This window comes from Phragmites australis, chromosome 7 (genome assembly GCF_958298935.1).
Source record: "Phragmites australis chromosome 7, lpPhrAust1.1, whole genome shotgun sequence".
Taxonomy (NCBI): Eukaryota; Viridiplantae; Streptophyta; class Magnoliopsida; order Poales; family Poaceae; genus Phragmites; species Phragmites australis.
In genome coordinates this window covers 25,626,616-25,653,858 of record NC_084927.1, presented here as the reverse complement: position 1 = coordinate 25,653,858, position 27,243 = coordinate 25,626,616, and the positions used below count along the sequence as shown (strand labels likewise).

Here is a 27,243-nt window from a genome sequence, read left to right as displayed (position 1 = left end):
ATTGACCTTGGAAGTACTGTTCACCACGGGTTGCTGAGTCTGTGGGCGCGATAAGGGCTATAAAAAAAAAACTCCCTGCTTGGCTAATCGTACCTGCTCTGCCCGGCTGCTCGATCCGCATACTCCATTCAGCAGGTCCCCGCCGCCGAGGACTCATGCAGAGTTCGCCGGACACAAGGACCCAAGTTTTATATTTTTAGCCCATTGGATCCATCCAAAACTTTTAAAAATAAACTAAAATTTTAATATCACCTAATTAAATTAAAAAAACATAAACTAAGTAGTGATTAAAACACTCGTTAAGTATCCAGTTGCATCCTAGCCGGACAGCTAAAAACCTGGAGAATGATAGAGCTCGGCCTACAATTAAGCAATGCAGGCCTCACAAGCTTGCACACCCACACACCGGTAAATCGACGACTAAGGGTGTAAGTTTTGTATTTTCTAAGTTATTGGGTCAAACTTAAAAAATAAACTAAGTACTACGTCAGAACTACTCATTAAGTACCAAAAATTGGAGTGGTGAGCTCAGACAAGTCTGTATTAGACATTTTTACAGCACGCAGCACTGCAGCAGTTATTTTTACATCTTATTATCTTACGGTAACAGTCCAGTTTACCACTCAAATCTCGCACATATTCAGTTATTCGCTTCGCTGGCACAGTGGGCGCCGCAGTCCATCGGCACGGCGCCGTCCACCTGCCGCCTGCACCTCCGCGCCGCCTTGATCGCCAGCAGGCTGTCGCAGACGATCCAGGGGAAGCTCCAGAACCGCTTCCCCTGCCGGCGGTCTGGGTGGTACGTCACGTGGTACCACGCCGACGCCACCCTCGACGCGTCCTCCTCCCTGCATCCCCTGAGCCAACCCCTGACCTCGTCGTGCAGGCTGTCGACGGCGGCCACGATCCGGTCCTTCATCTCGAAGTACCGCTTGTTGTCCCGCTTCAGGTACAGCAGCTTGTTACCGATGTTGCCCGTCAGGATCTCGTCCTCGCGCTCCGCCGAGTAGTAGCTCATCAGGGTGCCCAGCTTCTCGGCATACAGCTCGTAGCACTCCTCCGCGGCGTCCAGGAACTCGTGGAAGCCGGAGATCTCGAGGTCGGGGTCGTACGCGCAGCTGGGTGGGACCGGGGGCAGGAGAGCTTCCGAGTTCTCCGCTTGCTGCAGGGCGGCACGGTAGAGCTTGCCGAGGACGCCGTTGGAGATGTACATTGGCTTCTCCCACCGTTCCATGAAGTCCGGGAACTCCCGGGGTCTCAGCGCTCGGGGCATCTCGGCTGGAGCTCCCGTCTTAGCGAAGTCAACGGCCATGGAGTGCAGAGCAGCGAGCTGGAGGCACTCAGGGCTCCGAGCTTTCAGCAGATCACGGTCTGCGTGGATCAAGTGGGCAGTGGAGATAACACCGAGAGCATCATTTATCATGTAATCGACGAAGTGCTTCTGAATTTCCTGCAGTTATAGATGTTCTTCTTGTAACATTCCACTCAGGTGAGGTGAGCATAACCATGCAAGAGTGGAAAATATGCGTGCATTTGTCAAAGACATAGTTATTATCGCCTAGTCGTTGAGGCGCTCACCGCGGCTCTCGCCTCACCATATTTGAATGTGGCGTCCGCCTTGCCGGATATGGTGTCGATTAGGCGTCACCTTACTGCGATTCAACGCCATATTGAGGGAGGTGGAGGCCGCAAGGCCAAGGTAACACGCGTGGGAAACGGAGTACGCGCGTGCGGGACCAGAGTCCATACATGATTGGAGACTCCCGCCGCCAGCCGCCATCTCATTAGATCTGTCGTGGTGTCATCGTCCGCCTCCCGCCGCCTCTGGTGCTCCATAACTCTAGTCCACCTCCACCGCCATCGCCTCCTATCGTCCGCCGTCTGTCGCCTCCCCTTCCCGTCTGCCGGTCCCCCTACCGTCCGCCGGTCCCCTTTTTCCATGCAACTTTGCAGGCCATAGCGGCGCTAGCTGCCGGTGAAGCTCGTCGATTCCACCACAAGTACATGCTCACGAGGCTATGTATAGTTGTGTAACTTCGCTTGGTCTGGTATTGAGTGTGTAGTTGGCTATGTTTTGGCTAGTTGCTCTGCTTTGTGCTCTGTGTTTGTTGCTCTATGTAGTTGACTTGTACATTCATGTGAAGTGAGTATGGCGTCGCCTCGCCGCACGCCATACTCGCCTAAAAGGTGTGGAGGTGGTCATGCACCTCGCCTCGCCTTACCGCCTTAATAACTATGGTCAAAGATACAACTCTGAGCAGCTAGTAGGTGGTAATAGCTATAAAACCAGCAAGATTTCATATTTACGTTTCATGAAGACCATTCTCAAACAAAACCTATTGTTTTTTGCTGCGGGCCAAAAAAGTCAGTTAATTTCTTCATTTTTTCTCAAAGAAGATTCCGTGTGTAAAGACTAAAGAATATTGTTAAATGTGCATAGTGAGCATATAACTGTTCAAAACATTAAAAGTTTTTCATTATCTGGTGTATTTTCAAGTAGATTGATTACTTTTACATCCTAATGCAGAAGCCATCTTAATCTCGTACCATTCTGGCTGGATCAGAATTTGGATGTTAGTAGCGAGTTCTATATGCTCGTCATTGCCCTATTAGCATCACATGTTCATGGAACTAACACACTTACTACCCTAATGCATTTTCCCAGTTTTTGCAATGCACATTGAGTTAGTGCCCTAAATGCCTACGTAGAAACATGTAAAGATCCTCAGCTCCATCTATATCATTGAAATGCCGCAACTCATAAACAATTAAACCTTGGTGATATTTGCAAGTATAAAAAATCTGACATTAGCCAAAAGAAGCTCCAGCAAATCAACAACAATATCACATAATCTGATAATCAAGAAAAATGAGGGAAGAAAAGAGAATACAGTCAGGAATATACCTCAAGTGTGACAACATGGTCCATTATACGTGGCCTTGTTGCAGTGTAGTCCATAGGTGCATCAATCTTCTCTGGTATCAGTTTGTCATCCCAAGTAATAAAGAAAAGGTCACCATCCAAATCACCCCCCGAGCATTCATTTGGATGCGGCCTAATTAATTGAAGACTTAAAGTAAGGATAGCGCAAGCATTGACAACATTAAGCCAAATTATTATTTGTGATGTTACACAATAGGAAATCAACGTAATATGGATAACAGTGCTAGCCAAGACAAATACAGCGACTCGGTTCAGTTGAGAGACAGGCTCCTTCGCAGCCATGGACAAAGAAAATTAAACTCTACAGTTTCAGAGAGTCATCTTTCAGCTTCAGAATAACGTACCTTTCACCTCTCTGAGGAAAGACAACACAATCAACAAGGCCCCTAGCATCCAATCCAGGGTCATATACAGCTTCAAGTACTCTGATATCGCCAGGATGGAGACATGGGTTTTTTGAGATTGCAACTTTCCCAACAACTACGGCTGTTTTCCCATCATCATTATAAAAGAATGGTTGCTCATTGTCCTTCTGCTCCTTGCGATTCTTTGTGATTCTGATGTAAACTTGACCATAGTCTAACTTGCCAGTTTCATCCAAACAACCAATAAGAACACGGCCTTTCTGCACATGAATCTTACACCTAGTTCTTATGTCAGTCAGCCTATTGGCCTGATGGGCTTTAAGAATCATCAACAGGTAAGGCTCCGAACTTGGTTCATAGCCTTGCAGAAGCATCTTCACTGCCGTCTTGGTTTCAGCACCACCAATTTTCCCCAGGACAGACAAAGCAGCTTCTTTGTTTGTTAGCATGTCATCTGATTCGTGCATATCATCTTTTTGCATTGACACAAATATTTCATCCCTTATCCCCAATGTTGAAAGAAGAGATATAATTTCACGATTCATATAGCAAGGCTGAGACTTACTCCAATTTGTAATGTTCAGCATAGTGCTCTTCGATTCAAACTTCTTCATACTAGGCCGCAGAGAAAGATCAAAAAAGGAAGTAGGGTCAACAGCAATTACTCCTTTATAGCCACCATACCTTATTTGAAAAGCAGAAGGAGGGTTAACAGGGTCTAAGCCAATTATTGTGGCAATTTGTCTGGCAAATCTCAAAGAAACCTTCCCAATGCCATCGGAAAATATGTACTTAGTGCCATCAGTTGTTACTTCGATATCTGGAATTACTTCAACATCATATGATGAGACTTCAAATGTTTGCCTGGAGGAGCTGAACAGCTGGCCCATTCTAGCTGCACACTTGGAGACTGAACGGATATCTTTAAAGTGGCCCATCCACTTTCTTATGCACTCTGCAGTCAAGGAATTATTTGAAGCAAACATCCAAACAGAATTACCACGAAGCTGACTTGCTGAGAAGGCCAAAAATTCGTACTTCTTTGGGCCAATGCAAAATCCTTCTTTTAGAATGGAGAGGATACGATGATACAGGCCAGTTTTCAAAGGTGTAGAAAGGAAACCTTGTTCAATTCTAGCTGACAATGCATTGGGAGAAAGCTTGCTCCAATCTTCATCAACAAAAGTAACTCTAACAAAGTCAGAAGCATACTCAAAATGGTACTTAACCACATAATTTGAAACTTCTTCCTCAGGTCCCAAGCAGTATATTTTTGATGGCGTGATGTGAACTCTGTAACACCTTGTCAATTTTCCTTTCCCTTTACTCTTATTGGACAGCAAAGCATTCTTGCTAATCTTCATGCTATGAGCCTCCTGTCTGATGAATTGCAAAGGTTCATAGCAGGTAGATTTTAATTTGCTCATTTTCTCAAATATCCTCCTCGAAGTATCAACTGAGAGTTCTTCGAGGACTTTAAACAGATCAGCATTAACATGTCTGGCAACTAGCTTCCCCATGTGAACAAGAGAGTTGAGACGAAAAAGAATTTCATAAGGCACTGAAAAGCCACTTGGGCAGTCAACAAGAGGAACCACTTTGGAGGAGGGGCCAAACACATCCATTGAAGAAATGGCCAGTTCCCCTAATTCTCCTGAGAAGGATAAACTTTCGAGAATATCTGACACTGGTGCACCTTCGCCAAGTTTCAAGACAAGAGTGGAACACTTCCCAAAACAGCTATTAGGTGTAAAATCTAGTGCTCTAACCCATGCAAACTTGGCATCTTCCTTGCATGCATGAAAGCGCTCATCTGTAAACCTCGAATTAACTGCAGACCCGGAAATTGCAGTGTGTATTCTTGGTGCATAAATGAGCTGGAATAAGCATAATATTTAATTATCAGACCAGCTTCAGATTCACAGAAAAGAGGCCAAAAGAGTATTGCATCTGAAACAAACTGCTAGTCTAAGAAATATGACAAACATTAAATCTGGATCATTGCAGATAATATGCATTCATCAGGCCAGCTTAATATTCATAGTAAAAGTCGAAATAATGTTTGTTTTGTAAAGTCAACTTAAAAATTTCAAGTGAATAAAGCTGAAACAGTTTTCCCTCTCACCAAAAATAAGTTTAAAAGAGTTGTGGTATAATTTCATCAGCTCTAAGAAATGTTTCAAATTGTTAGCGATATATATTGTGTTATAGTGTATTAGTGTATGTGTAACATCCCCATGTTATAAGGGGTTATTTCCATATTGCTCACTTGTACATGTATATATACTGGCATATGGCCTTCATAGATTACAAGTTGCTATTCCTAACATGCAGCAACTTAACAGGCACAACATGCTCGGCAATGTTTGCATAAATGTGAAGTTAATCAATCGGTTTTGAAGTAAAATAACTTATGTTGCATTGGGATTACTTTTCCTCTGCATATCTCAAGTCATTGGATAATAATTCAAAATGAAAGATGGCTAGAATATTCAATAAATGGGTCATATGAAACCTAGAATTTGTTTGTACTAAAACCCTGCTACACAACATACGCTATAGTGGCCATAGAGGGCTGTAGCAGACCATAGAAGACTGCAAAAGCATCCTTCTGTGCAGCGCTAGAGGATGAAGAGGGCTCCATCTACAGCCCACTGGGGAGGTGAGTCCGTTATGCTCTCATTCTTTTGAGATATTGGTCTAAAACTGAGATCCAATACCTGTAGATTCACTTGCTAACTTGCAACTGTACGCATACTGAGCTAATTCTATCACACCATCACTCGATCGTACCCCTGGCTACTGAGTGAAAATAAGGGTATCTGCACAATGCATGTCAGCAATTACTTCAAAACACATGATCAGATCATACTTCAGTTTCAACAACACAATTGTAACATACGAACGCATCAAAATTTTGGGACTTTGCGCATGGATAGGAACAGCACGGTAAGCAGGTCACCTGCAGCAAGATGGCGCCCGTCCCATCAAGGCTGCACCCAAAGCACTCCCTGATGTCCTCGAAGAGCACCTCAAGCTTGTACCTCCGGGAATCCTGCTCCAGGTAGAGGTCCACGCGCCGCTTCCCCGGGATGACCTCGGCGCGCACGCCGTCCCAGGCGTAGGCCACCTCGAGCTCGCGTTCGGCGACGCAGTTGCCTAGAACAAGGCTCGCGCCGGCGGCGCGGAGGGAGAGGTCGGGCGCGCGGGGCAGGAGGTCGACGTGGGCGGGGGAGACGGAAAGGCGGGAACCGAGGAAAGGGGGCAGCCGGCCGGAGGAGGAGAGGTCGGTGGCGAGGGAGGCAGCGGCAGCGGAGTCGAATTGGACGGATCCATGACCGCGGCTGAGCCAACCGCGGTGGGCCGCGGCAATCTCGCAGGCGAAGGCCGCGCCGGCGGCGGCGACGGCGGTGTCGAAGAAGGCGAGCAGCTCGGCGGCAACCGCCGAGGACGGGATGTTGGATACCCGAACCGTGGCCGTGGCGCCTGTTGCGGGTGCGGGCGCGGGCGCTACCTTCGACATAGCGACCGGAAACTGTGGTGGAAGGCCGGGACTCCGGCGATGTCACGGCCGAGGTTTTTGTGTTACAAGCTGAAAAGGAGAGGGTTTTTCCTCAAAAAAAAAAAGGCTGAAAGAGGGTTTTATGATTTGGGCCAAATTTCGAGGGCTCAAGGTGTCAAAGCACCCATGTTCAGAATTTGTGAGTTTTTTTTGAATTTTTTCAGATCCTGGCTCACTAATTGTAGAGTTTTTTTTTTTTTGCAAAAGGAGGTGGGCTTATATTAAACTTGGATGAGCAGTACAACCCCTTTTACAAATAGGCCCAAACAAAAAGAATAAGAAAAGAAATACATTGAGGCCCCTAGAGTCATCTTCTTCGCGTTTGACGTCATCCGCCATACATCCTGTTGCTGTGCTGACGCAAAGCAACATGAAACGACAAAGGCTCAGAGCACCCCTCCTGGTGATGGGAGCAAAGAAGCCCAAACATTGAGAAGTCGCAACATCCAGAACCATCGAAATGCTTCTATGGCGCATCTTCCGTTGTGAAGAATATTGGCAGCTCCAGCGCCAGCATTAGCAAAGGGAAACCACATCTGGCACCACCATCCCCAACGGCGTTGAAGAAGGAGACCAAAAAAACCAAAACCGCCATCGCTGGATCAAAATCCGACAACCCAACAAGCACAAAAATCTGTCCCCCTCCACATCTCAACCAGCTCACACACACATACCTCTCCAAGAGATCGCCGGAGATGAAATCAACAAGGACGTTATCGCCAGAAACCACCATGAGGAGCAAAACCCGGCATGGTACCTCCATTGCGAAGGCACCACTAGACCCAAACCTAGCAAAACTGCACCCCTAGAAGCTACTAACTATACTATCATGTACCCCAGGCGTCAATCTGCCAGTACCCCTCCCCCACCAGCGCTGGAGAGGTAGCTGGAGGAGAGGGGATTGGCCAGATCAACGCCGGGATTTGAATATCATCTTAAGTTCGCCTCGGACTACTGTAGCCAGAGAAAGGTGTCTCGCGAAGCCTACTCCGTTAATTGTAGAGTTCCTTTAATTTAACCATGATTGCGAAAATATGTTCAGAAATCAGACTTGGTGAGTTTAATTTAACTACAAAATATCTATTATTGGTAGCAATCAAGAACATCTCGACGATGTATATTAGACCCTGTTTGGTAGAGCTCCAACTTTACATCAGATTTTGAGGTTATAGCTTACTATTTTTAGTCTAAAATAAAAAAACAAAATAACTCAACCAAATACCCTCGGTCTATAAGAATGAAAATGAATAGGACGGTCAGGGAAAACCCTCTAACCGTTTTAACCTTCACATTTTCTCAACCGAAAGAAGACAAAAATGGGAAAGATGAAAGCCAAAAATGAACACAAGATTGCCGGTTATATGAAAATAAAAACTAATCCGAACAAAAATATATCGGTACCGGATGAAAACCGATGATTAGAATCGAAAATACCGAACCTCGCCAAGTGTTGTGTGATGTGAGAAGCTAGCTAGGGCACTGCATGCATGCTGTAGCTGAATGGGGATGGGTCAGACACTTGAGAAAGCATAAAAATTGGGTTGTCTAAATGAAAGCATCTAATGACTTAAGAGTGGGTGAATTGGGCTCTAATTAAAGCTGCTTCTACCGAGTACTAGAACAAGTAGTAACTTTATCCTATATAAAATATAATGCAACTACGCTAAAAAGCTAGAGTAAAACAACTAAACAAGCAAGTAAAGATACTAAGCAAATATTATGGAATTTAAAGCTTGCAAAAAGGTAAATACGAAAAAGTAAAGAGATGGACAAGAGGATAACATTTTTTTCGAGGTATCGAGGAGTTGACACTCCCCCTAGTCCTCGTTGGAGTATCTATCAAGGATATCGCTCTCTCTTGAGTCACCAAGACTCAAGGGCTCTCTCATGATTGCCACTTCACCATCTCCGGATTAGCAGGCATCAAACCAAATACATCGCTCTTCTCGGGGCTCCCACAAAAACTACAAGAGCTCACCGAGACACATTCACTCACCAAAGACCGGCTAGCTATTGCCAACCACCAAGAGTACGAGGTAATAACTTCACTTGATCAAGATCAAGCCTAAACTATAGTTAGATGTGCACTTACTACTCTCTAAGCACTAAAGGTTTCCTTAATGTTCCAATTAGGAACTTTGCAAATCACTCAAGTGTTCTCTGCTACTTCTTGATGGCACACACAATGTATAGGCTCTTCTGGGTTGCAAAAGATCAATGTGAGACCGAGTGAGGGGGTATTTATAGGCTAGAAGTCCAAATCTAGCCGTTGCCCAACCATCCATTTTTTTCTGTGAATGTCGGATGGTCATGTGTGCACCGGCTCACACACGTTGGACCATTCGGCGTATACCTTTTTCAAACATTGCCAGTGCCAGCTGTCACTAGCCGTTATTGTTCTAAAATACTCCAGCGAAGCCTTTAAAAAAGTACACCAGACCATCTGGCACGTTGTACTTCATCTTCTTTAGAAAAGTCACATCTTCTAAAAACACTCTGGTGTATTTATCCTTACCGTCGGACTTTCCGACATGTTGACTTGGAATTTCCCTTATGAGTCAAAACACTTAAGCGAGTTCAAACTTCTGAGCGCCGGACCATCCGGTGTATGCAAATTTTTCTGAACTCATCCAATTCAATCATTCTTAGTTCTAACTTCTCGACAACTCATCCATGGACTTCACCAAACTACCTAGTGCTAGAATTTTATAAGTGTGTATCCAACCAAATTTAGACTAACCTAGGTCAAGCTACTACTCTTAGCCTCTCTTTATAGTACGATCAAAAGAATAAGAAAATAGAATATGTACTACTCTAAGTGTCCTTTGTCTCCTTGTGATACTTAGAACTAGAAGATCCTTAATCTTGATGCACATATCCTTTGATTGTCCATAGAATCGCCTTAGGGACAATAATACCCGAACATCATTGTGAACTTAATTTTTGATATCCTTCAAAACACACTTGTTAGTCACAATGATATGGTTGTCATTAATCACTGAAATATCTACCACTTACATAGGGGCCTAGACTACAATCTCTCCTTTTTAGTGATTGATGACAACACATATGAGAAGATAAAGATATGAAATGAAGTACACCACAATTAACAGCACGAATAATTAAACAAGAGAAAGCCTAGCACTAGAACAACCTATAATGCTAGTATAATTAGAATTAAGCACATATAAAATTAAACACAATGTGATGGCAAACGAAACGCATCAATAGAGAGAGCCAAATAGTTTGTCATTACATCAAAATCCAAAAAGATCCAACAAACTGAACCTAACTACCCAAGCTCCCTCTGAAACTAAGAACTCCCCCTAACTATAGCACACACTCTCCCTAAGGCTCCTAAACACAAAACATTATTCTGCATTAGCATCTAAGCACCAAAAAAAGAACAACACATCTGGAGCGGGAGGAGAAGAGGGATCTAACGCTGCAGAAGACAGGCACACCATGAACTGAGATCCCGAGTCAAACTCGAAGCTAGAAGGACTGTGCCCCCTGAGTGGCCATCTGCTAGTCAATTTGAGTCTACACTGTCCGAAGAGTAGAGTCTACCTCATCAAGCGCGGGCTATACAACTGGAGGAGGCTCAACTGATGGCTATTGTGCTAGAATTGTTGGTTGTGGAGAGTCCTCAAAGCTGAGAGGTACAATAGTCAAAGGTTTCATCAAATGAATAAATAATGGCCTCTGAGAAGTCCCGATAGACTAAGAGAAGACTTTGATGGAGAAAAGTGCTGAGAATAAGAAGTTTGACATTGGAGTACCCAAAAGTCCGCTGACACTATGTGGGAGAGGACTCGGGGCTAGAGCAAGTGCTCGAGGTACAGCTAGCAAATGTAGACTTGAAGCCTAAAACAAAGATCCTAAACAACCGGAGATAAATGAGAACATCATGTCATTGTTCTCCCTGTCAGTCTAAAGAGCTATGAACATAGCCTGCTACTATTGCTGGATAGACTACATGAGCACCATATGCTGCTCCTGCTAGCACACAAGATCTTCCTGAAGCTTCGCTTGAGCTTCCTCCTGACGTCTCTATGTCTCAGCCTGAATGGCCAGTGTCTGTGCCTAAACAGCTTGCTGCTGCTGCAACTGCTGAAGAATAGTTGTCAACTCTAAAGGTGGTGCTACATGAGCTACTAGAGGTGTCGTCTCAGGTACTAAAGGTTGTGGAACTGAAGATTGAGGAACTACCTAAGAAGAACCTCCTGTATCGGCGTTGTGATACCTAGCGACTGGCGGGAAATACTCCACATCATTTGAGTCGCTATCACTATCCAAGTCAAAGAACGCCTGAGGTAACTCTGCCTCTGCCTCAACTAGAGTCTGGTCCTCAACTGCAGCTCTCTCTCTCTCTCTCTCTCTCTCTCTCTCTCTCTCTCTCTCTCTACAATTGGGACCTACTCCTAAATGTGAAACATAGCACGCTGATTGTGATGTCTCTCTGAAGGAGCAGTAGGAATATACTCCCTGAAATAATTCTGTGACTGCTCGTAGGTCTGAAGGAACTCCAGGAACCTAATAGAGTGAGCAAGCATATGAGATATTAAGTGGGCATACAGTTGATGTCCAACCATAGTCATCTCGTCTGCTATGACGTCCTCTATCTCACACAGTATCAAATCTATAATGTCAAACTACTGGTGTGTGAGAAAAGATAGGATGAGCCATTGCTGCAAGCTGGTGATCAACTCGACATATCTGATCCATGGCAATAAATTGCACCTCATATCCATATGAATAGCCTTCTCCTCAAGTGTAAACATGTCTGGCAAACAAGGAGAACCTAGGACGAAGGGCTGCCTGAAGAGAGATCTAATCTCGTCGTCTGTAGGGAAGACAACGACGAGGAGGGTTGGTGTTCGGATGAATGGCCTCATGAAGGCATCTAGCACTCACGTGGACCCCCAAAGCCTCGGGAATGTTGCTCCTATACAACCTCATCCACTCTCTCCTAAACATGAACTGAATGAAGTTGCGCTCTGGCTCAATCCACACTATAGCATAGAAAACTCTGACCCACTCCTTAACATACTTGTCCACATCTGTAAGTAGAATTGAGAGTCCTAGGAAAGCGTCAAAGAGAGGTATCAAGTCAACTCTTCCTACAACCAACTACATGTAGTGACAGTTAAGCGTATTATGCTTACTCAAACTGACCTTCCTCCCCAAGTAAGATGAATGAAAAATCTCATGCAGAAGGGTCCAAAACATGGGATTTACCCCCTCATCTCTGTACAGGGTAAACCACTTCTCGATACACACGAACCGCAGCTTCTTGATCCTTGGTGACTTGAAGGACATCAAGTCGCGTAAGCGAATCTCACCCTATATTGGAGGTTGCTGCTCTGGCTGCTACTAGGCCTGCTCCCCCTGAGGCTGCTCCTCCTTCTCTGTCTCTAGCTCCTGACGAAACCTCTTTTGGCTTCCTGGCAGGTCAAAAGGCATCAAACCCGACCCCGCAGCAGAACGATTGTGGTGGACCGACACGGCGGAGAGCAGACGTCTCTAATCTGAAATCCTCGCTGAGTATCAGATGTGTCTGTAGCAGCAATGGCACGATCCCATTCTTTTTGTGCCTTTTACTTCTTTTTCTTCGGTTGCTCAACGGCTTTGCCCTTGTCGTGGTGCTCATGACCCATCTGAGAGATAGAATTGACAACAAAAGATAAGCAAGCGCTTCGTATTTTAAGAAGAATTGAGTGAATTTGACCTGAATTTGAATCCTAAGAAAGAATTTGATGTGGATTTTAATGAACATGTGATGAATTCAAGTTTGCGACATTAGAAATAGATCAATTTACAAATATTTGACTCTAGTTGCAATAAATTGATCAAATTTGGCTTATATTTGGAGCTAATTTGCAAGAAATTGAATATAGGGTTTGAAAATTTTAAGAACCGTCCGAATTGATGCTAACCACGATGAGATTGAAGAGAAATCACAGTTGAGGGAGACGAACACGTCGGCTGGCAATGGCAAGCAGCAAAGCTAGGCACAACGGCAACGACAACAGTGAGCAGAGAGCATGGCGGCGTGGCAGAGATGGATTGGCAAGGGCGGCACGCTGGGCTTAGGGCAGCGGTGACGCACTACACCACGCGGTGATGGCGGATTGGCAAGGGCGGCAGCAACTTGGCAATTTGGCGGGACGAGCTTGGGCGGCGGCACGAATCGAAAAGAGATGAGATGGCTGATCCCGAAATAATATATGACAGGTGGGACCCGCAAAAAATGTGAATGCCGAAAGGTCCGGTGATAAACCATTTGTACACCGGATCAATATTGTCGATGACATGGGAACCAGGGGTCCCCAAGTCCCGAGGCCAGGACAGCAAAATGCCACGTGGCGCCTTCCCTCGGGAACCATCTCCCCGAGAGCCGAGAAGAGCCAGTTCCAAGAGGGGTGCTCGGGGCCATGAACAGTGGTCCCCGAGTACCCAGAGTTCCCCGAGGACCCGAGGACCCGAGAAGAGCCAGTTCCGGGAGGGGTGCTCGGGGCCATAAATAGTAGTCTCCGAGTACCCAGAGTTCCCCGAGGACCCGAGAAGAGACAAATCCGGGAGAGGGCGCCCGGAGCCATGAACAGTTGGTCCCCGAGTACCCAGAGTTCCCCGAGGACCCAAGCAGCCCCTTGCCGGTGGACCCCACAAGGGCTCAACAGTGTGGTGTCAATCAGTGGGAAGCCCGATGCTGCATTTAAGAGTGAGCGTAGCCTTTCACTTCCAACCACTCCCCCCCACGCCTGTTGTACTGAGTACGTCAATCCCTGCCACCGCCTGGCAGGAGGCGTGGGGACATTTAATGCAACGGGTCCCATCGCACGTCACCTTACGGGGCCCATAAAGAAGACGGAAGATATCATCACTGGGCTCGAGGCGTATCACCTGCCACCCTGTCGTGTCAGGTCTGCTCTGACCAGATGGGCATGCGGGGTGTTCGGTGGCTGCCCGGTGGGCCCCCCTGCACCTGCTAAAGTTGGGCGTAATGGGCGACGGGACCGGCCGAAGGGCGTATTTCAACCCCTATAACATCAAACTGTAAACCCATGATGGTTGCTTTCTATTTATGGCGTACGGGAACTTGTACCCCCGATTTGGGCACACTGAGCCTCCCCCGATAGGATAAAAGGGGGGAGCACTTCGAAGGAGGAGAAGCTTTAGAAAGACAAGCTTGAGCAAGCTTTAGAAATTGAGAGGCTGATAGAAGTCAAGCTTGGGACAGGCCGAGTAGAAGCTCAGAGTGACTGGCACTTGAAGATCGAAGCTCAAGACTTAGACAAAAAGCCTTGTAACACAGAGATCCAGAGAAAGGTATTCCAAGAGCATTAATATCACACCAAATACACAGGAGTATGGTATTACGCTCCGTGCGGCCCGAACCTGTCTAAAATCCCTTGAGCATTTACTCTTACTAGCCGACGATCATCCGTCCCGCCTAGATCTCATATATTCGCATTAAATCCACATACGAGGTAGATCCAGAATCAGCCCCTCGGCCGAATCCCAAAGGGGGTCCATCAGGATCCCCGCTTGCTGTGAGGACCTGTCCAAACAGTATTCGAACTAATCATCAGGCGAATCATTAATATAATCACAACCTCGATAATTAATCAAAATACCGCTCCGGCAGTCCCGGCACTTGTTTTTTGCCCAAGGATCGGAACACATGCCTTCCAACATGTACATCACAATATAGCTTAATAAAAAGCGAGTAATAAACATTTATATTACAAGTATTAAGCATGCAATTGATTTCAATAGTTTACAACAAAAGCGAGCTAGGAGGAGACAAAACCCCTCAACTCCTAACCAACAAAAGATCTACGTAGCGAAAGAAAATAAACTATACAACAAAAGGATATGGAGCCACATGCCCTTAAGCTCCATACCAAGAGCACTGAGTTCAGAGTAGAATGTGCTACTCCTGCTTGCCACCCTGATCGGCAGGCACAAAATAGCCAAACAGTGCCTCTTCCTCGCCAACCGGTGAACCTGCAACAACTTAAGGGCAGCACCCTGAGTACGAAGGTACTCACAAGTCTTACACAGTATGGGTATATATATATTCCCGACTCCAAGGATCATGCATTAAGCTGGTAGCAAGAATTAACATGGTTAAGTTTAATTAAGTGGTAAGCAACCTAGACGTAGGTGTGAGCAACTAGCTTAACCAACATATATGAAACAACCCCGCACCACCAACTGAACATATATAAACATAACCAACAAGTGTATCAAAGTATAACTGGTGCCAACTCGATCACCATGCCCAAACCACCACACTGTATCCGAACCACATCCACATACCCGAACCATAACCACACCAAACCATGTCATATCTGAACCAACACCACTATAACTCCAACATAACTCCAACATAACCAATCCACAAACATGTAGCCGAATCATCGCCCACAACCGAGACTCTACGACCAGTGCAGATAAGCGATAGACATGCTCATAACCGAGAGTACGGCAGTTCGAACTGTTTTTACACCCTGCAGGGGATACTCCTGGACCCACATGACACGAGGACCATACGGCTTATGCCACCGGCCAAAGTGCACACAAGGGGGTACTCATGACAACCTTTCCCAACCAGTCCCAACCGTGTGGGGCATGCAACGCTCGGTGCGACGGTACTAGAACTACTCTCTGAGCAAACTAGTACCGCTTACAAGCCCGCCCGCTCACACCGTCGTTGTTCACGCCTACAAAGCCACAGCTACAAAGGTATTCGGCTTGCCTACCATTATATCAGCGTGTGGTGAGTAAGGTAAGTGTTAAAGCCGACTACATCGACGATCGGTGCTTAACCGGTGCAAACGGTCTATGGTGCCCGGTTTTCCTCTACCGTCCTACCGGGGGAACTCCACATCCGGGCAGGCTAAACACCCTCCTAGCACCGCTCACACCTCATCTCATACTCACCACTCACCAACCATACCATCACCAACAACATGTAATTATAAACAGTAATAGATCCTATCCTCGCGAACAACGGAGAACGCCGTCGTTCGACTTCTACCGAAATACCTAAGCACTTCTAAGCATAGCGAAGACCTTTAGACATCGACATCACCTCTAGGCTTCAAGGAACATACATGAACTCGTGACCAAGGTAGAAGAATGCAACGGCATAGGTTCTACCCAAAGGTATCCGACACATGCATACATACATAAGCATAGATAACACTTTAGACTTTCAAGTTAACACGGTGCAATATGATAAATGCTTGCCTTGCTGCCCTGAATCAGAAAGATACGGCGCGGCGGGATCGCCTTCGGCCTCCGGGATCGACGGATCGACGTTCTCTAAAAAGGATTAACGCGTGCAATGCAATGAGTATGAATGAAGTGCAAATATATACCACAATATGCATATAATGGATGAAAACATTTTTCCTAGATAGAACAAGTCATAAGGAAACTAGCAAAATTGGATTAATCAATTTTGGACTTATGATGAATTAACGGTGAATTAATGAAGCTTTAACCTAATTAATTAATCTCAGAAATTTAATTCATTATTTAATAGCTGTGGATATTTTTAATAGGTATAGTAGGATATTATGAAACTAACAAAATTTGTTTCATAATTTTTGGAGCTATAGAGAATTTATTATGAATTTTACAAGTTTCAGCAAGCAGTAACTGTGCTGTCTGGGTATACAGCGGTCAGACCGCAGGTATACTGGAGGTCAGACTGCTAAGAGTCATGGTCAGACCGCTGAAAACATGGTCAAACCACCCCCATGCAGAGGGTTTTGGCCCCTGGCGGTCTGACCGACCTTGGGGTGGCGGTCAGACCGCTGGGAGTCGCCAAGGGCACTTTGGGAGCTCACCGGCGACGATTCCGGCGACATTTGGAGTGGGGACTTGGACCTAGAGTATCACATTAACTTCCTCTACCGTGTAGGACAACATGTATACACCGAAATCGACCAAAACTTGGCTATTGCTTCTAACTCATCAAGAACTCATGAACTTCAAACCCCTAGCTCAAAATTCGAAATCCAACCATTCAAAAGGTGGATTCTCGCCATGGGAGTTGAGGAGTCTCACCCAAAGGCCTTTACCGAGGTTGTGAACTACCAATTGAAGGAGGAAACAGAGGGAAAAGCTCGGGAGGCGAAGAAATCCGGTGTTCTTCACATTTCAACCCTAACACCAAAAGACACCAAATCCAGCTCAAATCCTCCGGGAAAACAAAAATGAATTGGAGGGATGGATAGCTCATAAGCTTGTGATCGCAATGGTACCTCACACTCACTTTGATTCGGCTCCTAGAGCGCGGATTTGAGGGAGAAAGGGAGAGGGGCTTGAGAGAGTGAGAGAGGGAGAGGGCTCCCTGTGCTGCACGGTGAGAGGGAGCACGGGAGGGAGCAGGGAGAGAGAGAGAGAGAGAAGGTGGGGGTGGCTGCCCACTTGAGAGAGGGAGTGGTGAGGTGTGGGGCCACACGTGGGGCCCACATGTTAAGGAAAAAGTCCGCTTTGACTGCGAAATTCATTCTTTTCTCTCCCGAATTTCTTTCTCTCATCCGATTGATTCAAAACGAATTGCTCTAATTTGCCAAAATAATTTACCTCAAAATTAATTATGATGTTAATGATGCATGATTTAACTTAATCACGCGATTATGGAATTTGGGACGTGACACTTGCGGTGTTCATCCACCAACAAATATTTGCAAAAAACTTACAAACTGAGCCAAAACCAACTTTCACACGCCGGAATATCCGCGGATCACAGTACATAACGTGAAATCTTTTCTGAGCGAAAACAGACTTCTGAACGTCAGAAGGTCTGGTGATGATAATTTTGTTCTCGCCAAGCTATTTTTGTCCTTCTAATTTTTTCTGCCACTGACTAAGCGTCGAAAGGTCTAGTGATGTACTTGAGCTGACACCGGACCAAATTCTAGGGAAACTTGCAGCGCTGGAAGAATAGGACGCCGAATGATCTGCTGAGAAGAAAGCAAAGAATGCCAGACCTTCCTGTGAGAAGAAAAAGACTCTGTTGAACTAAAATCTCTTACTGAGTCCAAATTTCAAATGAACACTCAACAAAAACCACATATTTGGAGCAGTTTGAGTGAACATCTTACCCTCTCAAATACATATTTGCAAATATTTGCCCTAAAAGGCTATACCATACATAACTTTCGCAAAAGGAAAAAAGAACCAAAAGGAAAGAAGGGAGAAAACTCCAAGAAAAAGTATGAGTCGTTTTGCCTATGAACTCAAAGATTAAGGCTTTAAATTCACTAGGACATGACTCAATAGGCACGAAGCACAAACATATATTTAATCACACTTATAGAGGTGTATGTTCACATTGAGAGCAAACAACAATCTCAAAGAGTGATATCATCCTTTTTTATCTTTCTACCACCAATGCATATACAATGCAAAACAAGTGCAAGAATTTAAACATAAGTGCAAGCTATATGACATGTGAATGCATATCATTGAATAAATCTATCTTGTCATATTACTTCTCTTCCCAAGCTTCTACATGGTTAACCCAACAACATGTCTTGAGTGAAAGTAGAGGACCACCAACTCAAGCAAAACAAGCAAAACTAATGTTCACTGCTATCTTGAGAAGATTATACGAGCATCTATCATGAATGTATCTATATGACAAGATATCACATAACATTTGAAGCATCTATCATGTTCAACTCATTTCGTAATCTACAAAAAGTGGCTTCAATTAGAGGTTTTGTAAAGATATCTGCCAATTGATCTTCCGACCTTACACCACTAAGAGAAATATCATTTTTAGTCACACGATCTCTAAAAAGTGATGACAGATATCAATACGTTTTGTGCGAGAGTGTTGAACGGGACTGTTTGCAAGTTTTACGGCACTCTTGTTGTCACAAAGGAGTGAAACATTCTCTAGATGAACACCAAAATCTAATAAGTTTTGCTTCATATAAAGGATTTGAACACAACAAGCTCCAACTGTTATATATTCGGCTTTTGCGGTGGACAAGGCCACAAAATTTTGATTTTTAGACGACCAAGAAACTAGGGATCACCCGAGCAAGTGGCACCCACCCAAAGTACTCTTATGATCCACACGACATCCAGTAAAATCCGAATCCGAGTAACCTAAGAGTAAGAAACGAGTTTGGGTTATCACAAGCCTATGCTAGGTATATACTTTAGGTATCTAATGATCCTTTTAACCGTGCTAATATATGACTCCTTAGGGTTAGCCTTAAAATGAGCGTACATGTATACACTAAATATAATATCGAGTCTAGATGCGGTAATATAAAAAAGTGACCCAATATAGAACGATAAAGCTTTTAGTCAACTGGTTTACCCGTTTCATCTATATCGAGATGTCCATTAGTAGGCATTGGAGTCTTGATTGGCTTGCTATCATCCATCTTGAACTTCTTGAGGATGTCCTTCGTGTACTTCTTTTGATGGATAAAAATCCCTTTCCTTCAATTGCTTGATTTGAAATTCAAGTATGTAGTTGAGCTCTAAGGAAGAATTTGCACCCGAACACCTGAAAGTAGGAGATATTGGGTTTCCTCCCAATGAGAAGCTCACATGACGTCATCTTCAATAGTCGGTGGAGATACATTCGATTGGATGCATGATATGCCGTGTTGATTGCTTCCGCCTAAAATTTCTTAAGCATACCATACTCATCCAACATAGCTCTTGCAAGCGTGATCAATGTCTTGTTCTTCCTCTCCACCATGTCAATATGTTGAGGGGTGTAGGTTGATGAGAATTCATGATTGATACCTCTATCATCACAAAAATTTCAACTTGAGTATTTTTAAACTCCGTCCTATTATCACTCTGGATCTTTACAAGTGTGACCTCAAATTCATTTTGAGCCTTCTTTGCGAACTTCTTGAAGATCCCAACGGTTTTGCTCTTATCATCTAAAAAGAAAATCCAAGTGTATCTTGTATAATCATCAATAATGATAAGACAATAGAGGTTATTATCAAGACTTTTGTAGATAGTTGGTCCTAAGAGGTCAGTGTGTAGTAGCTATAAGGGTATTGATGTAGACATCGTAGACTTATATAGATGAGAGCTTGCAACTTACTTTCATTCTTGGCAAGCACTACACAACTTTTGTTTTTCGAATATCATATCCTTCAAACATCACTAAATAAGCATGTGAAGCCTAAGTGACTAGTTATGACTATATCAACATCACTAGATAAGTATGTGAAGCCTAAGTCACATAGTTAAGCTAAGGAAAGCAAATTAAAATAAAAGACTCAACTAAAAGAACATTAAAGATAGAAAGATCATTGGAGATTGCCACCTTACCCAAACCTATCACATTTGTCCTAGAATTATCACCAAAAGTGACCATGTCATGATCATCCACTTCATCTTCTAGTAAGGTGAACATCTTTATATTGTCATTCATATATTCTGTACATCCATTATTAAGCATCCAGTGGTTACCACTGACTTTGTAGTTCACCTACACATAATAGATCAAGCTTGTTGTTAGGTACTAATGTTTGGTACCTATAACATGAGATACAAGAGCTTTGGGCACCCAAAGTTGCATAAAAGCTTGTCCTTAGCTTGAGTTTCAATAAATTTAGCCATAACTTTACCACTCTTAAGCTTATACAACAAGAAATGGTTATCATTGTAAGTGAACTTGTATTTAGAAGGCAATGTCGGGAGACATTTAGTAGGAATTAGACACTCCCTTGTGTAGTGACAAATGACTTTATAATATTGGTAATATGAACCAACTTCCTTGATTAAGCAATTATTGATCTCTGGTGACTTGATGATGTTTTCCTCCATGTTAGTGAAGCATTCAAAACCTCACTTGTTGTAGTACATAGCATTCTTCATGAGGATTTTCTGGTGCTTGTACTCCCCTTAGTCAATCGGACCACACATGAATTGAGACTAGCAATCTCATCTTTTAGCTTTGCTCCCTTGCATGGGTAGTCTTAAAAGATGATATATTATCATATGAAGAGCAGCATGACATATCAAGAAGATCATCACAAGAAGTAGATATATTTGAAAGGACAATGATGTCGATCAGAGGAGGGTGAATAGACGTTTTTACAAAAATTCGCCACCTTTTACTGTTGACCTAAACTTGCAGCGGAAAATAAACTAACAGATTTTTCACAAATGAAAATCCTACATATGCTAGGCTCAACTAGTGCATAATCATCCTAAATAAGTGTAAATATTACAATCCTAGGGTGACAATGATTACTCAAATCTAGTAAAAGATATGCAATAAAACTCAAAAAGAAAATCCTAAAAATACTATTCATCCAGAGTATACGGGTTGAACTAGATACTCCGGGTTCAGTGCTGATTGTATAGAAGCTGGACCTTCCGGGTTCAACCCGGAACCTCCGAGTTCAACAAAGAATGAACTCGAAATTAAAATTAAATAGCATCTAAAGGGTTCTAGATCAAACCAAGTGAAGTCGTGTGTTCTAAGTGATGATTCCAAGTAGATCTATGGAGAAGCTGTAATCAAATACACATGAACAAGTAGATCAGGCAAAATACACAAATATTAAGCAAGAGCACAAGAACATGAAAATAAGAAAGAAGACACGTGATTTGTTTTCCGAAGTTCGGACACCTCCACTAGAGGTTTCTACGTCTCTATTGAGGGGCTCGATCACACTTGAGCTGGATCTCTCTCAACCCTTTTTCTTTTCAAACTCGATTACACTTGAGATTGGGTTTCCACTCTTGATTTCTTCCATCCAGAGATAAAATCGAAGCAAACAAACTTCTCACGGCACACCACAACCTTGGGTGCTCGCCAGCGATGCCTAACCGCCTAGGAGCTCAAAGCTCTAAGAGTAACAAACGCGATGATGAACTTCTTGCTGATGAACTCGAGTGCTTAAGATTTTATTTAACTCACTTGCACTCAATCTTTCAATCTCTCAACACAACTCACTCTTCTTCTCAAATTACACACTAGATTGGAGTGGGGAGGGAGTTCTTTTGTCTTAGAAGGATTTTTTCGTGCCCAAGCAGCAATAAACAAGGGTGGGGTGAGAGAATATTTATACCCTTTTCCTAAAAGCTATCCATTACGCAGCTTTTTATACTGACTCGGAGTCTTCAGGTCAACCCAGAGACTCCAGGTTGGCATTAGAATGCTTAACCAAGAGCCCTGACCAGAGTAAAGTCCATCGGCCACCCGGAGTATTCGGGTCAACCCAGAACATCCAGATAAAATACTATGACCCCAACATACCACCTGGCTCAGAGCTAAGCCCAGAGACTCTGACCAATCCAGAGTATCTAGGTCAACCCGGAGAGTCCAAGTTCAGCACAGCTAACCTTCTGAAAATGACAATAACTTTTGATTCTGAAGTTCGATTTCCACAATTTTGGATTCTATGGAAAAGTTATTCATAGGGCTACACATCCCAACTTAATTCATCGTCTCAAACAAATTGTAAAAAACTAAAAACACTCTGAAACCCAATTCGAACACTTTCGCACTTTCTGCATCGGGCTCCTTAAGCTGACTCTCACTTTGGATTGGTTAGAAAACTCTTGAGCACTGAGACATGATAATTAGCTCTATATTACATCACTCTTAATAGTATGGCATAACTACACTCAAATTCAAATGTAAAACTCGTTTGGACCAATTTAAGCCTTTGAATACTTTCAAGTACCACTTCTTTCTTTCAAACCTTAAGGGTTGTCAATTTTCATATAATCTTCACTTTATTTCTTCTTGATTATTCATATGATTGATGTGAGTCACTCATAGCTTCTCATGGCCTCACATAGTCCATTAGCGCAAAGCCTTCACTTACTCTTCAGCATCGCCTTGGTCCTTTGGTGCAAGCCATTTACTTGCCTCTCACCACCGGATAGTCCATCGCAGTCGAGTCTTGCTTATCCTTCACCGTCTTACCATAAAAAAATATTTTATATCTGACATCTTCAATAAATTCACTTTATCATATATAGAGTTCAATCTTGTTCTTCACTCTTGGCATATTGGATTTTAATTCAACTTATGCATTCTCATGTATTCTAACCCCAACTCACTCTTAAGCATAAAACACACGGATTAGTCCATAAAACTCTATTGACAATGGCATACCTTTAGTTACTTGATCTCCACAAGTAATTTAGCATTCATACTTATCGTCAATCTTATATGAGTTTTTCTTTCTTCTTATGAGCTTCTTTTTCCGAGCATCACCTAGAGCTCTTTCATCTTGATGCATATCTCTCCTTCATGCATCGCCTATAGAACAACCTACTAATAATTCTCAACAACATTGTTAGTTCATATATATTATCATTACTTATCAAAATCACACATAAGAGCTAGATGCACTTTCAATATTGACCTTAACAATCTCAATAGTAGTCAATTCATTAATGATAATATCAATTGCATCATAAGCTAGCTTAAGTTCTTGATATTTGTATTTCAAGTCTATACGCTTAAGTTTTAGCTTTTTATTACTATCCTCAAGTGACTTGCTAGATACAACTACTTCATCATGTTTCTTAAGCACATCATTTATTTAGCAAATAATTCATCAGAACTAGAACTAAGCTTAGCATTAACATTTTAAAAAGACTTCATTTTAGTTTTTTTTTTTTTTGCTTCTTAATGATAGTAGTATAGTCATTCATTAGCTTGGAAAGATCATTAGGAGAAATACCATCATCATCATTACTATCATCTTCCTCACTCCTCACCTTATTATTACCTTTTGCTATGAGGCACATAGGTAGTGGAGGAAGTGGTAAATCATTATTTATGATGGCGAGGCCCGCGAAGTTGTTATCCTCATCATCGTTTGAATCATCACTTGAGCTTTCGTCAGAAACCCATTCACCAACAATATAAGCCTTATGGCCTCCATCCTTTTTATTGAAGAGCTTATTCTTATTATTATCTTGGTCCTTCTTCTTGTGCTTATCCTTATCCTCACTAGCATCAATCTTTTTGCTCTTGTTCTTGTTTTTCTTGTCGAGATAATGACAATCATATGATATGTGGTCATGGTTAACACAATTGTACCACTTCTTCTTGTCTCCACCACCAAACGTATCAAATTTATTTGAGCGAAATTTCTTCTTCTTGGATCATAGTTGTAGCCCTTCTTGCCCAACTTAGATATCATTCTTGTAGTTCTTCTCATGAGGAGCGCAATCTTGGTGTCGGAATCATCATCATCATCATCGCTTTCACTTGATGATAGGAGCTTCATGATCTTTTTCTTCTTGTCAATCATCTTAGCCTTGAGAGCAAGATTCTTCTTGGATGAGAACTCTTGGTCTCCAAATAAGAACATCCGATGAGCACATATATTCACAAGGGCGTCAGTGATGCTCATATCATTGATGTCCCTTTTATGAAGAAGAGATGTGATAATGTTGTATCGCGGCCTGGGAAGCACCATCAAGATCGTATGAATAATATTTCCTTGAGACAATTGAGTGAGTTCAGGAGAATTGATTTATTCAATAAACATATTCATACGAAAATACATATCATTGCATAACTCATTTGGAAGCATCTTAAATTGATTAAGAGTATTTATAAACACATGATATCTTTGAAAGTGCCTAGAAGGGGGGGGTGAATAGGCTTTTCTGAAAAATAAAACTAAAAACTACGGATTAAACTGCCGGATACTCCGGTGAAGTCCGGATACTCCGGTATGGTCCGGAGTATCCGGTCTAGTCCGGAGTCTCCGGCCTGACAGGAATTTTCAGAATAAATTTGAACTAAAGACCACAGCTAGATTCTAAGAGTAGCACTAGGTCAAATAGATATTACAAAGCTAGAATAACACTTAAAACTAGCAAGATTGACACTATAGCAATTTAAATGACAAATTAACAAATGCACACGATAAAGTAAGTTTCGCAAATAAGAACACGAGAATATATCCCGGAGTTCGGCCACCTCACTAAGAAGTGCCTACGTCTCCGTTGAGGAGCTCACAAAGAGCCGGGTCTTCTCCAACCCTATCCTCTTCTAGCGACCACAAAGATCAAGCTAGAAATTCTTACTCAATATGAAGTTGCTTACAAACTTCCCGAGGCACACCACAAGTTTTGGGTGCTCTTCGGACGACTCCTTTCCTTCTAGAAGCCCAAAGCTTCAAAAAGATGATCGCAGTAGATGCTTGATGAAGAAATCAATGCCCAAGTGGCTTGAACTCTCTCCAAACACACACTCTCAAATTTGTGCAAATTTTGCTCTAGAGATGATTGGAGAGGCTTTGAATGCTCTTAAAGTGCTCAAGAGGTCTTAAGAAAAACAGCCACAGCAAGCTCTAAATGCTATGGAGAGAGGAGGCATTTATAGCCCTCTCTCACAGACTAGCCGTTACTGTTTTTGTCAGAGCTTACCGGAGTATCCGGTGTACACCGGAGTCTCCGGTCCTAATTCCAAAAACGGCGTCAGAACGGTCACGAACGTGTCAGAAATAGCCGTTACAGTTCTGTTTAATTACCGGAGTCTCCGGTGAACACCGGAGTCTCCGGTCCTGACAGATTTTCCAAAACAGACTAAGTCCGGAGACTAGCCGGATCCTCCGGCATCTCCAGGTACCGGAGTATCCGGTGAACACCGGAGACTCCGGTCTTTATTTCTTTTTACCAAAAAGATTAAACGCTAACCGAGAGCCTCTGCTGGAGTCTACCTCGGAGACTCCGACTGCACACTAAACATTTTACCGAAGTATCCGGTGAACACCGGAGACTTCGGTCTTTTTCTTAAAAAGATTAAACCGTAACCGAGACTCTCTGCCGGAGGCTCTCTCGGAGACTCCGGCTGAACGCTGAGTACCGGAGTATTCGGTGAACACCGGAGACTCCGGACTCTGAAGTTTTTCAGAAAGAGTTTCGTGTCCGTGAGTGAATGTGTCTCTCAACTGGGTGGTTCTAAAGGATCTCTTGAGCATTGAGACACATTCAAGCAATTAAATTCATCCATCTAAGAAAAAATCTATCCTAGACTCAATTTCAAAAGTAAAATGAATGTAAGCCGTATCTTGTGCCCTTCGTTGATTCTTCAATTGTTTCGGCGGGCGTCAAACGTCATTTACCTTCACAACTAATGCTTATACCTGTTCAATACTCGCAAAGCATGTTAGTTCTTTAATCGTTTTGTCATCAATAAGCCAAAACCCACTTAGGGGGCCTAGATGCACTTTCAATCTTTCCTCACGAATTCTCTTAGAAACCTCATGAATTTCACAAAGAGCGATCTAAATATCATGAGCGAGTTCCTTGCTCCTTACTTTAGAGAAAATATCTTCACTAATTCTCTCAAATATAATATTTTTAGCCTTAGCATTCTATCTAACTTGTTCAGTAAAAAGTTGATCAAACCAATAGCGATGGCTAGCCAAACTTTAGGGAAAAAGCCTCGAGATTGCTCGACATGCGAACTTTTCAATAGACAAAGTTCCTTCCCTCGAACCTTGTCACGCTACCGCCATTTCCGAGCGTTATTTTCTCAAGGATGTTAAGTCTATCAAGAGCACTATGCTCTGATACCAAAGAGCACTAGACTCTGATATCAATTGAAATGATCGAATAACCCAAGATGATGAATGAGGCTCTAATTAAAACTGCTTCTACTGAGTACTAGAACAAGTAGCAATCTTATCCTAAATAAAATATAATGTAACTACGCTAACAAGCTAGAGCAAGATAACTAAACAAGTAGCAATATTATCCTAGATAAAATATAATACAACTACGCTAACAAGCTGGAGCAAAGCAACTATGATAGCACAAACACTAAGCAAATTATGAAATTAAAAGCTTACAAAAAGGTAAATGCTCAAAGTAAATATGAGAAAAATAAAGAGATGGACAAGAGTACAACGATTTTTTCCGAGATATCGAGGAGTTGACACTCCTCATAGTCCTTATTAGAGCATCCACCATAGATATCGCTCCCCTTTGAGTCACTAAGACTCATGTGCTCACTCATGATTGTCACTTGTCTATCTACAGATTGACGGATATCAAGCTAAGTACATCATTCTTCTCGGAGCTTCCACAAGAACTCTAAGAACTCACCGAGACATATCTAATCACCAAACACCGACTAGATGTTATCAACCACTAAGAGTAACAAATCAATAGTTTCACTTGACCAAGATCAAGCCTAAACTACAGCTATATACACACTTGCTACTCTCTAAGCACTAATGATATTCTTAATCTTTCAATTAGGAACTTCGCAAATCACTCAAGTGTTCTCTCTTGCTTCTTGATGACACACACAATGTATAGGCTTCTCTGGGTTACAAGAGATCAATGTGAGACCGAGTGAGAGGATATTT

At 43.1% G+C, this 27,243-nt stretch overlaps 1 protein-coding gene across 1 annotated transcript; it reads right to left on the bottom strand.

Moving 5' to 3' along the window:
- Positions 1–527: 527 nt before the first annotated feature.
- LOC133924380 (probable RNA-dependent RNA polymerase 2) lies at positions 528–6,910 on the bottom strand. The gene is made up of 4 exons (XM_062369878.1): positions 6,272–6,910; positions 3,289–5,186; positions 2,906–3,056; positions 528–1,450 (listed from the first exon to the last, which is right to left on the bottom strand). The coding sequence occupies exons 1-4, from the start codon at positions 6,830–6,832 to the stop codon at positions 641–643; spliced, it is 3,420 nt and encodes a 1,139-aa protein (XP_062225862.1). The 5' UTR covers positions 6,833–6,910; the 3' UTR covers positions 528–640.
- Positions 6,911–27,243: the final 20,333 nt, after the last annotated feature.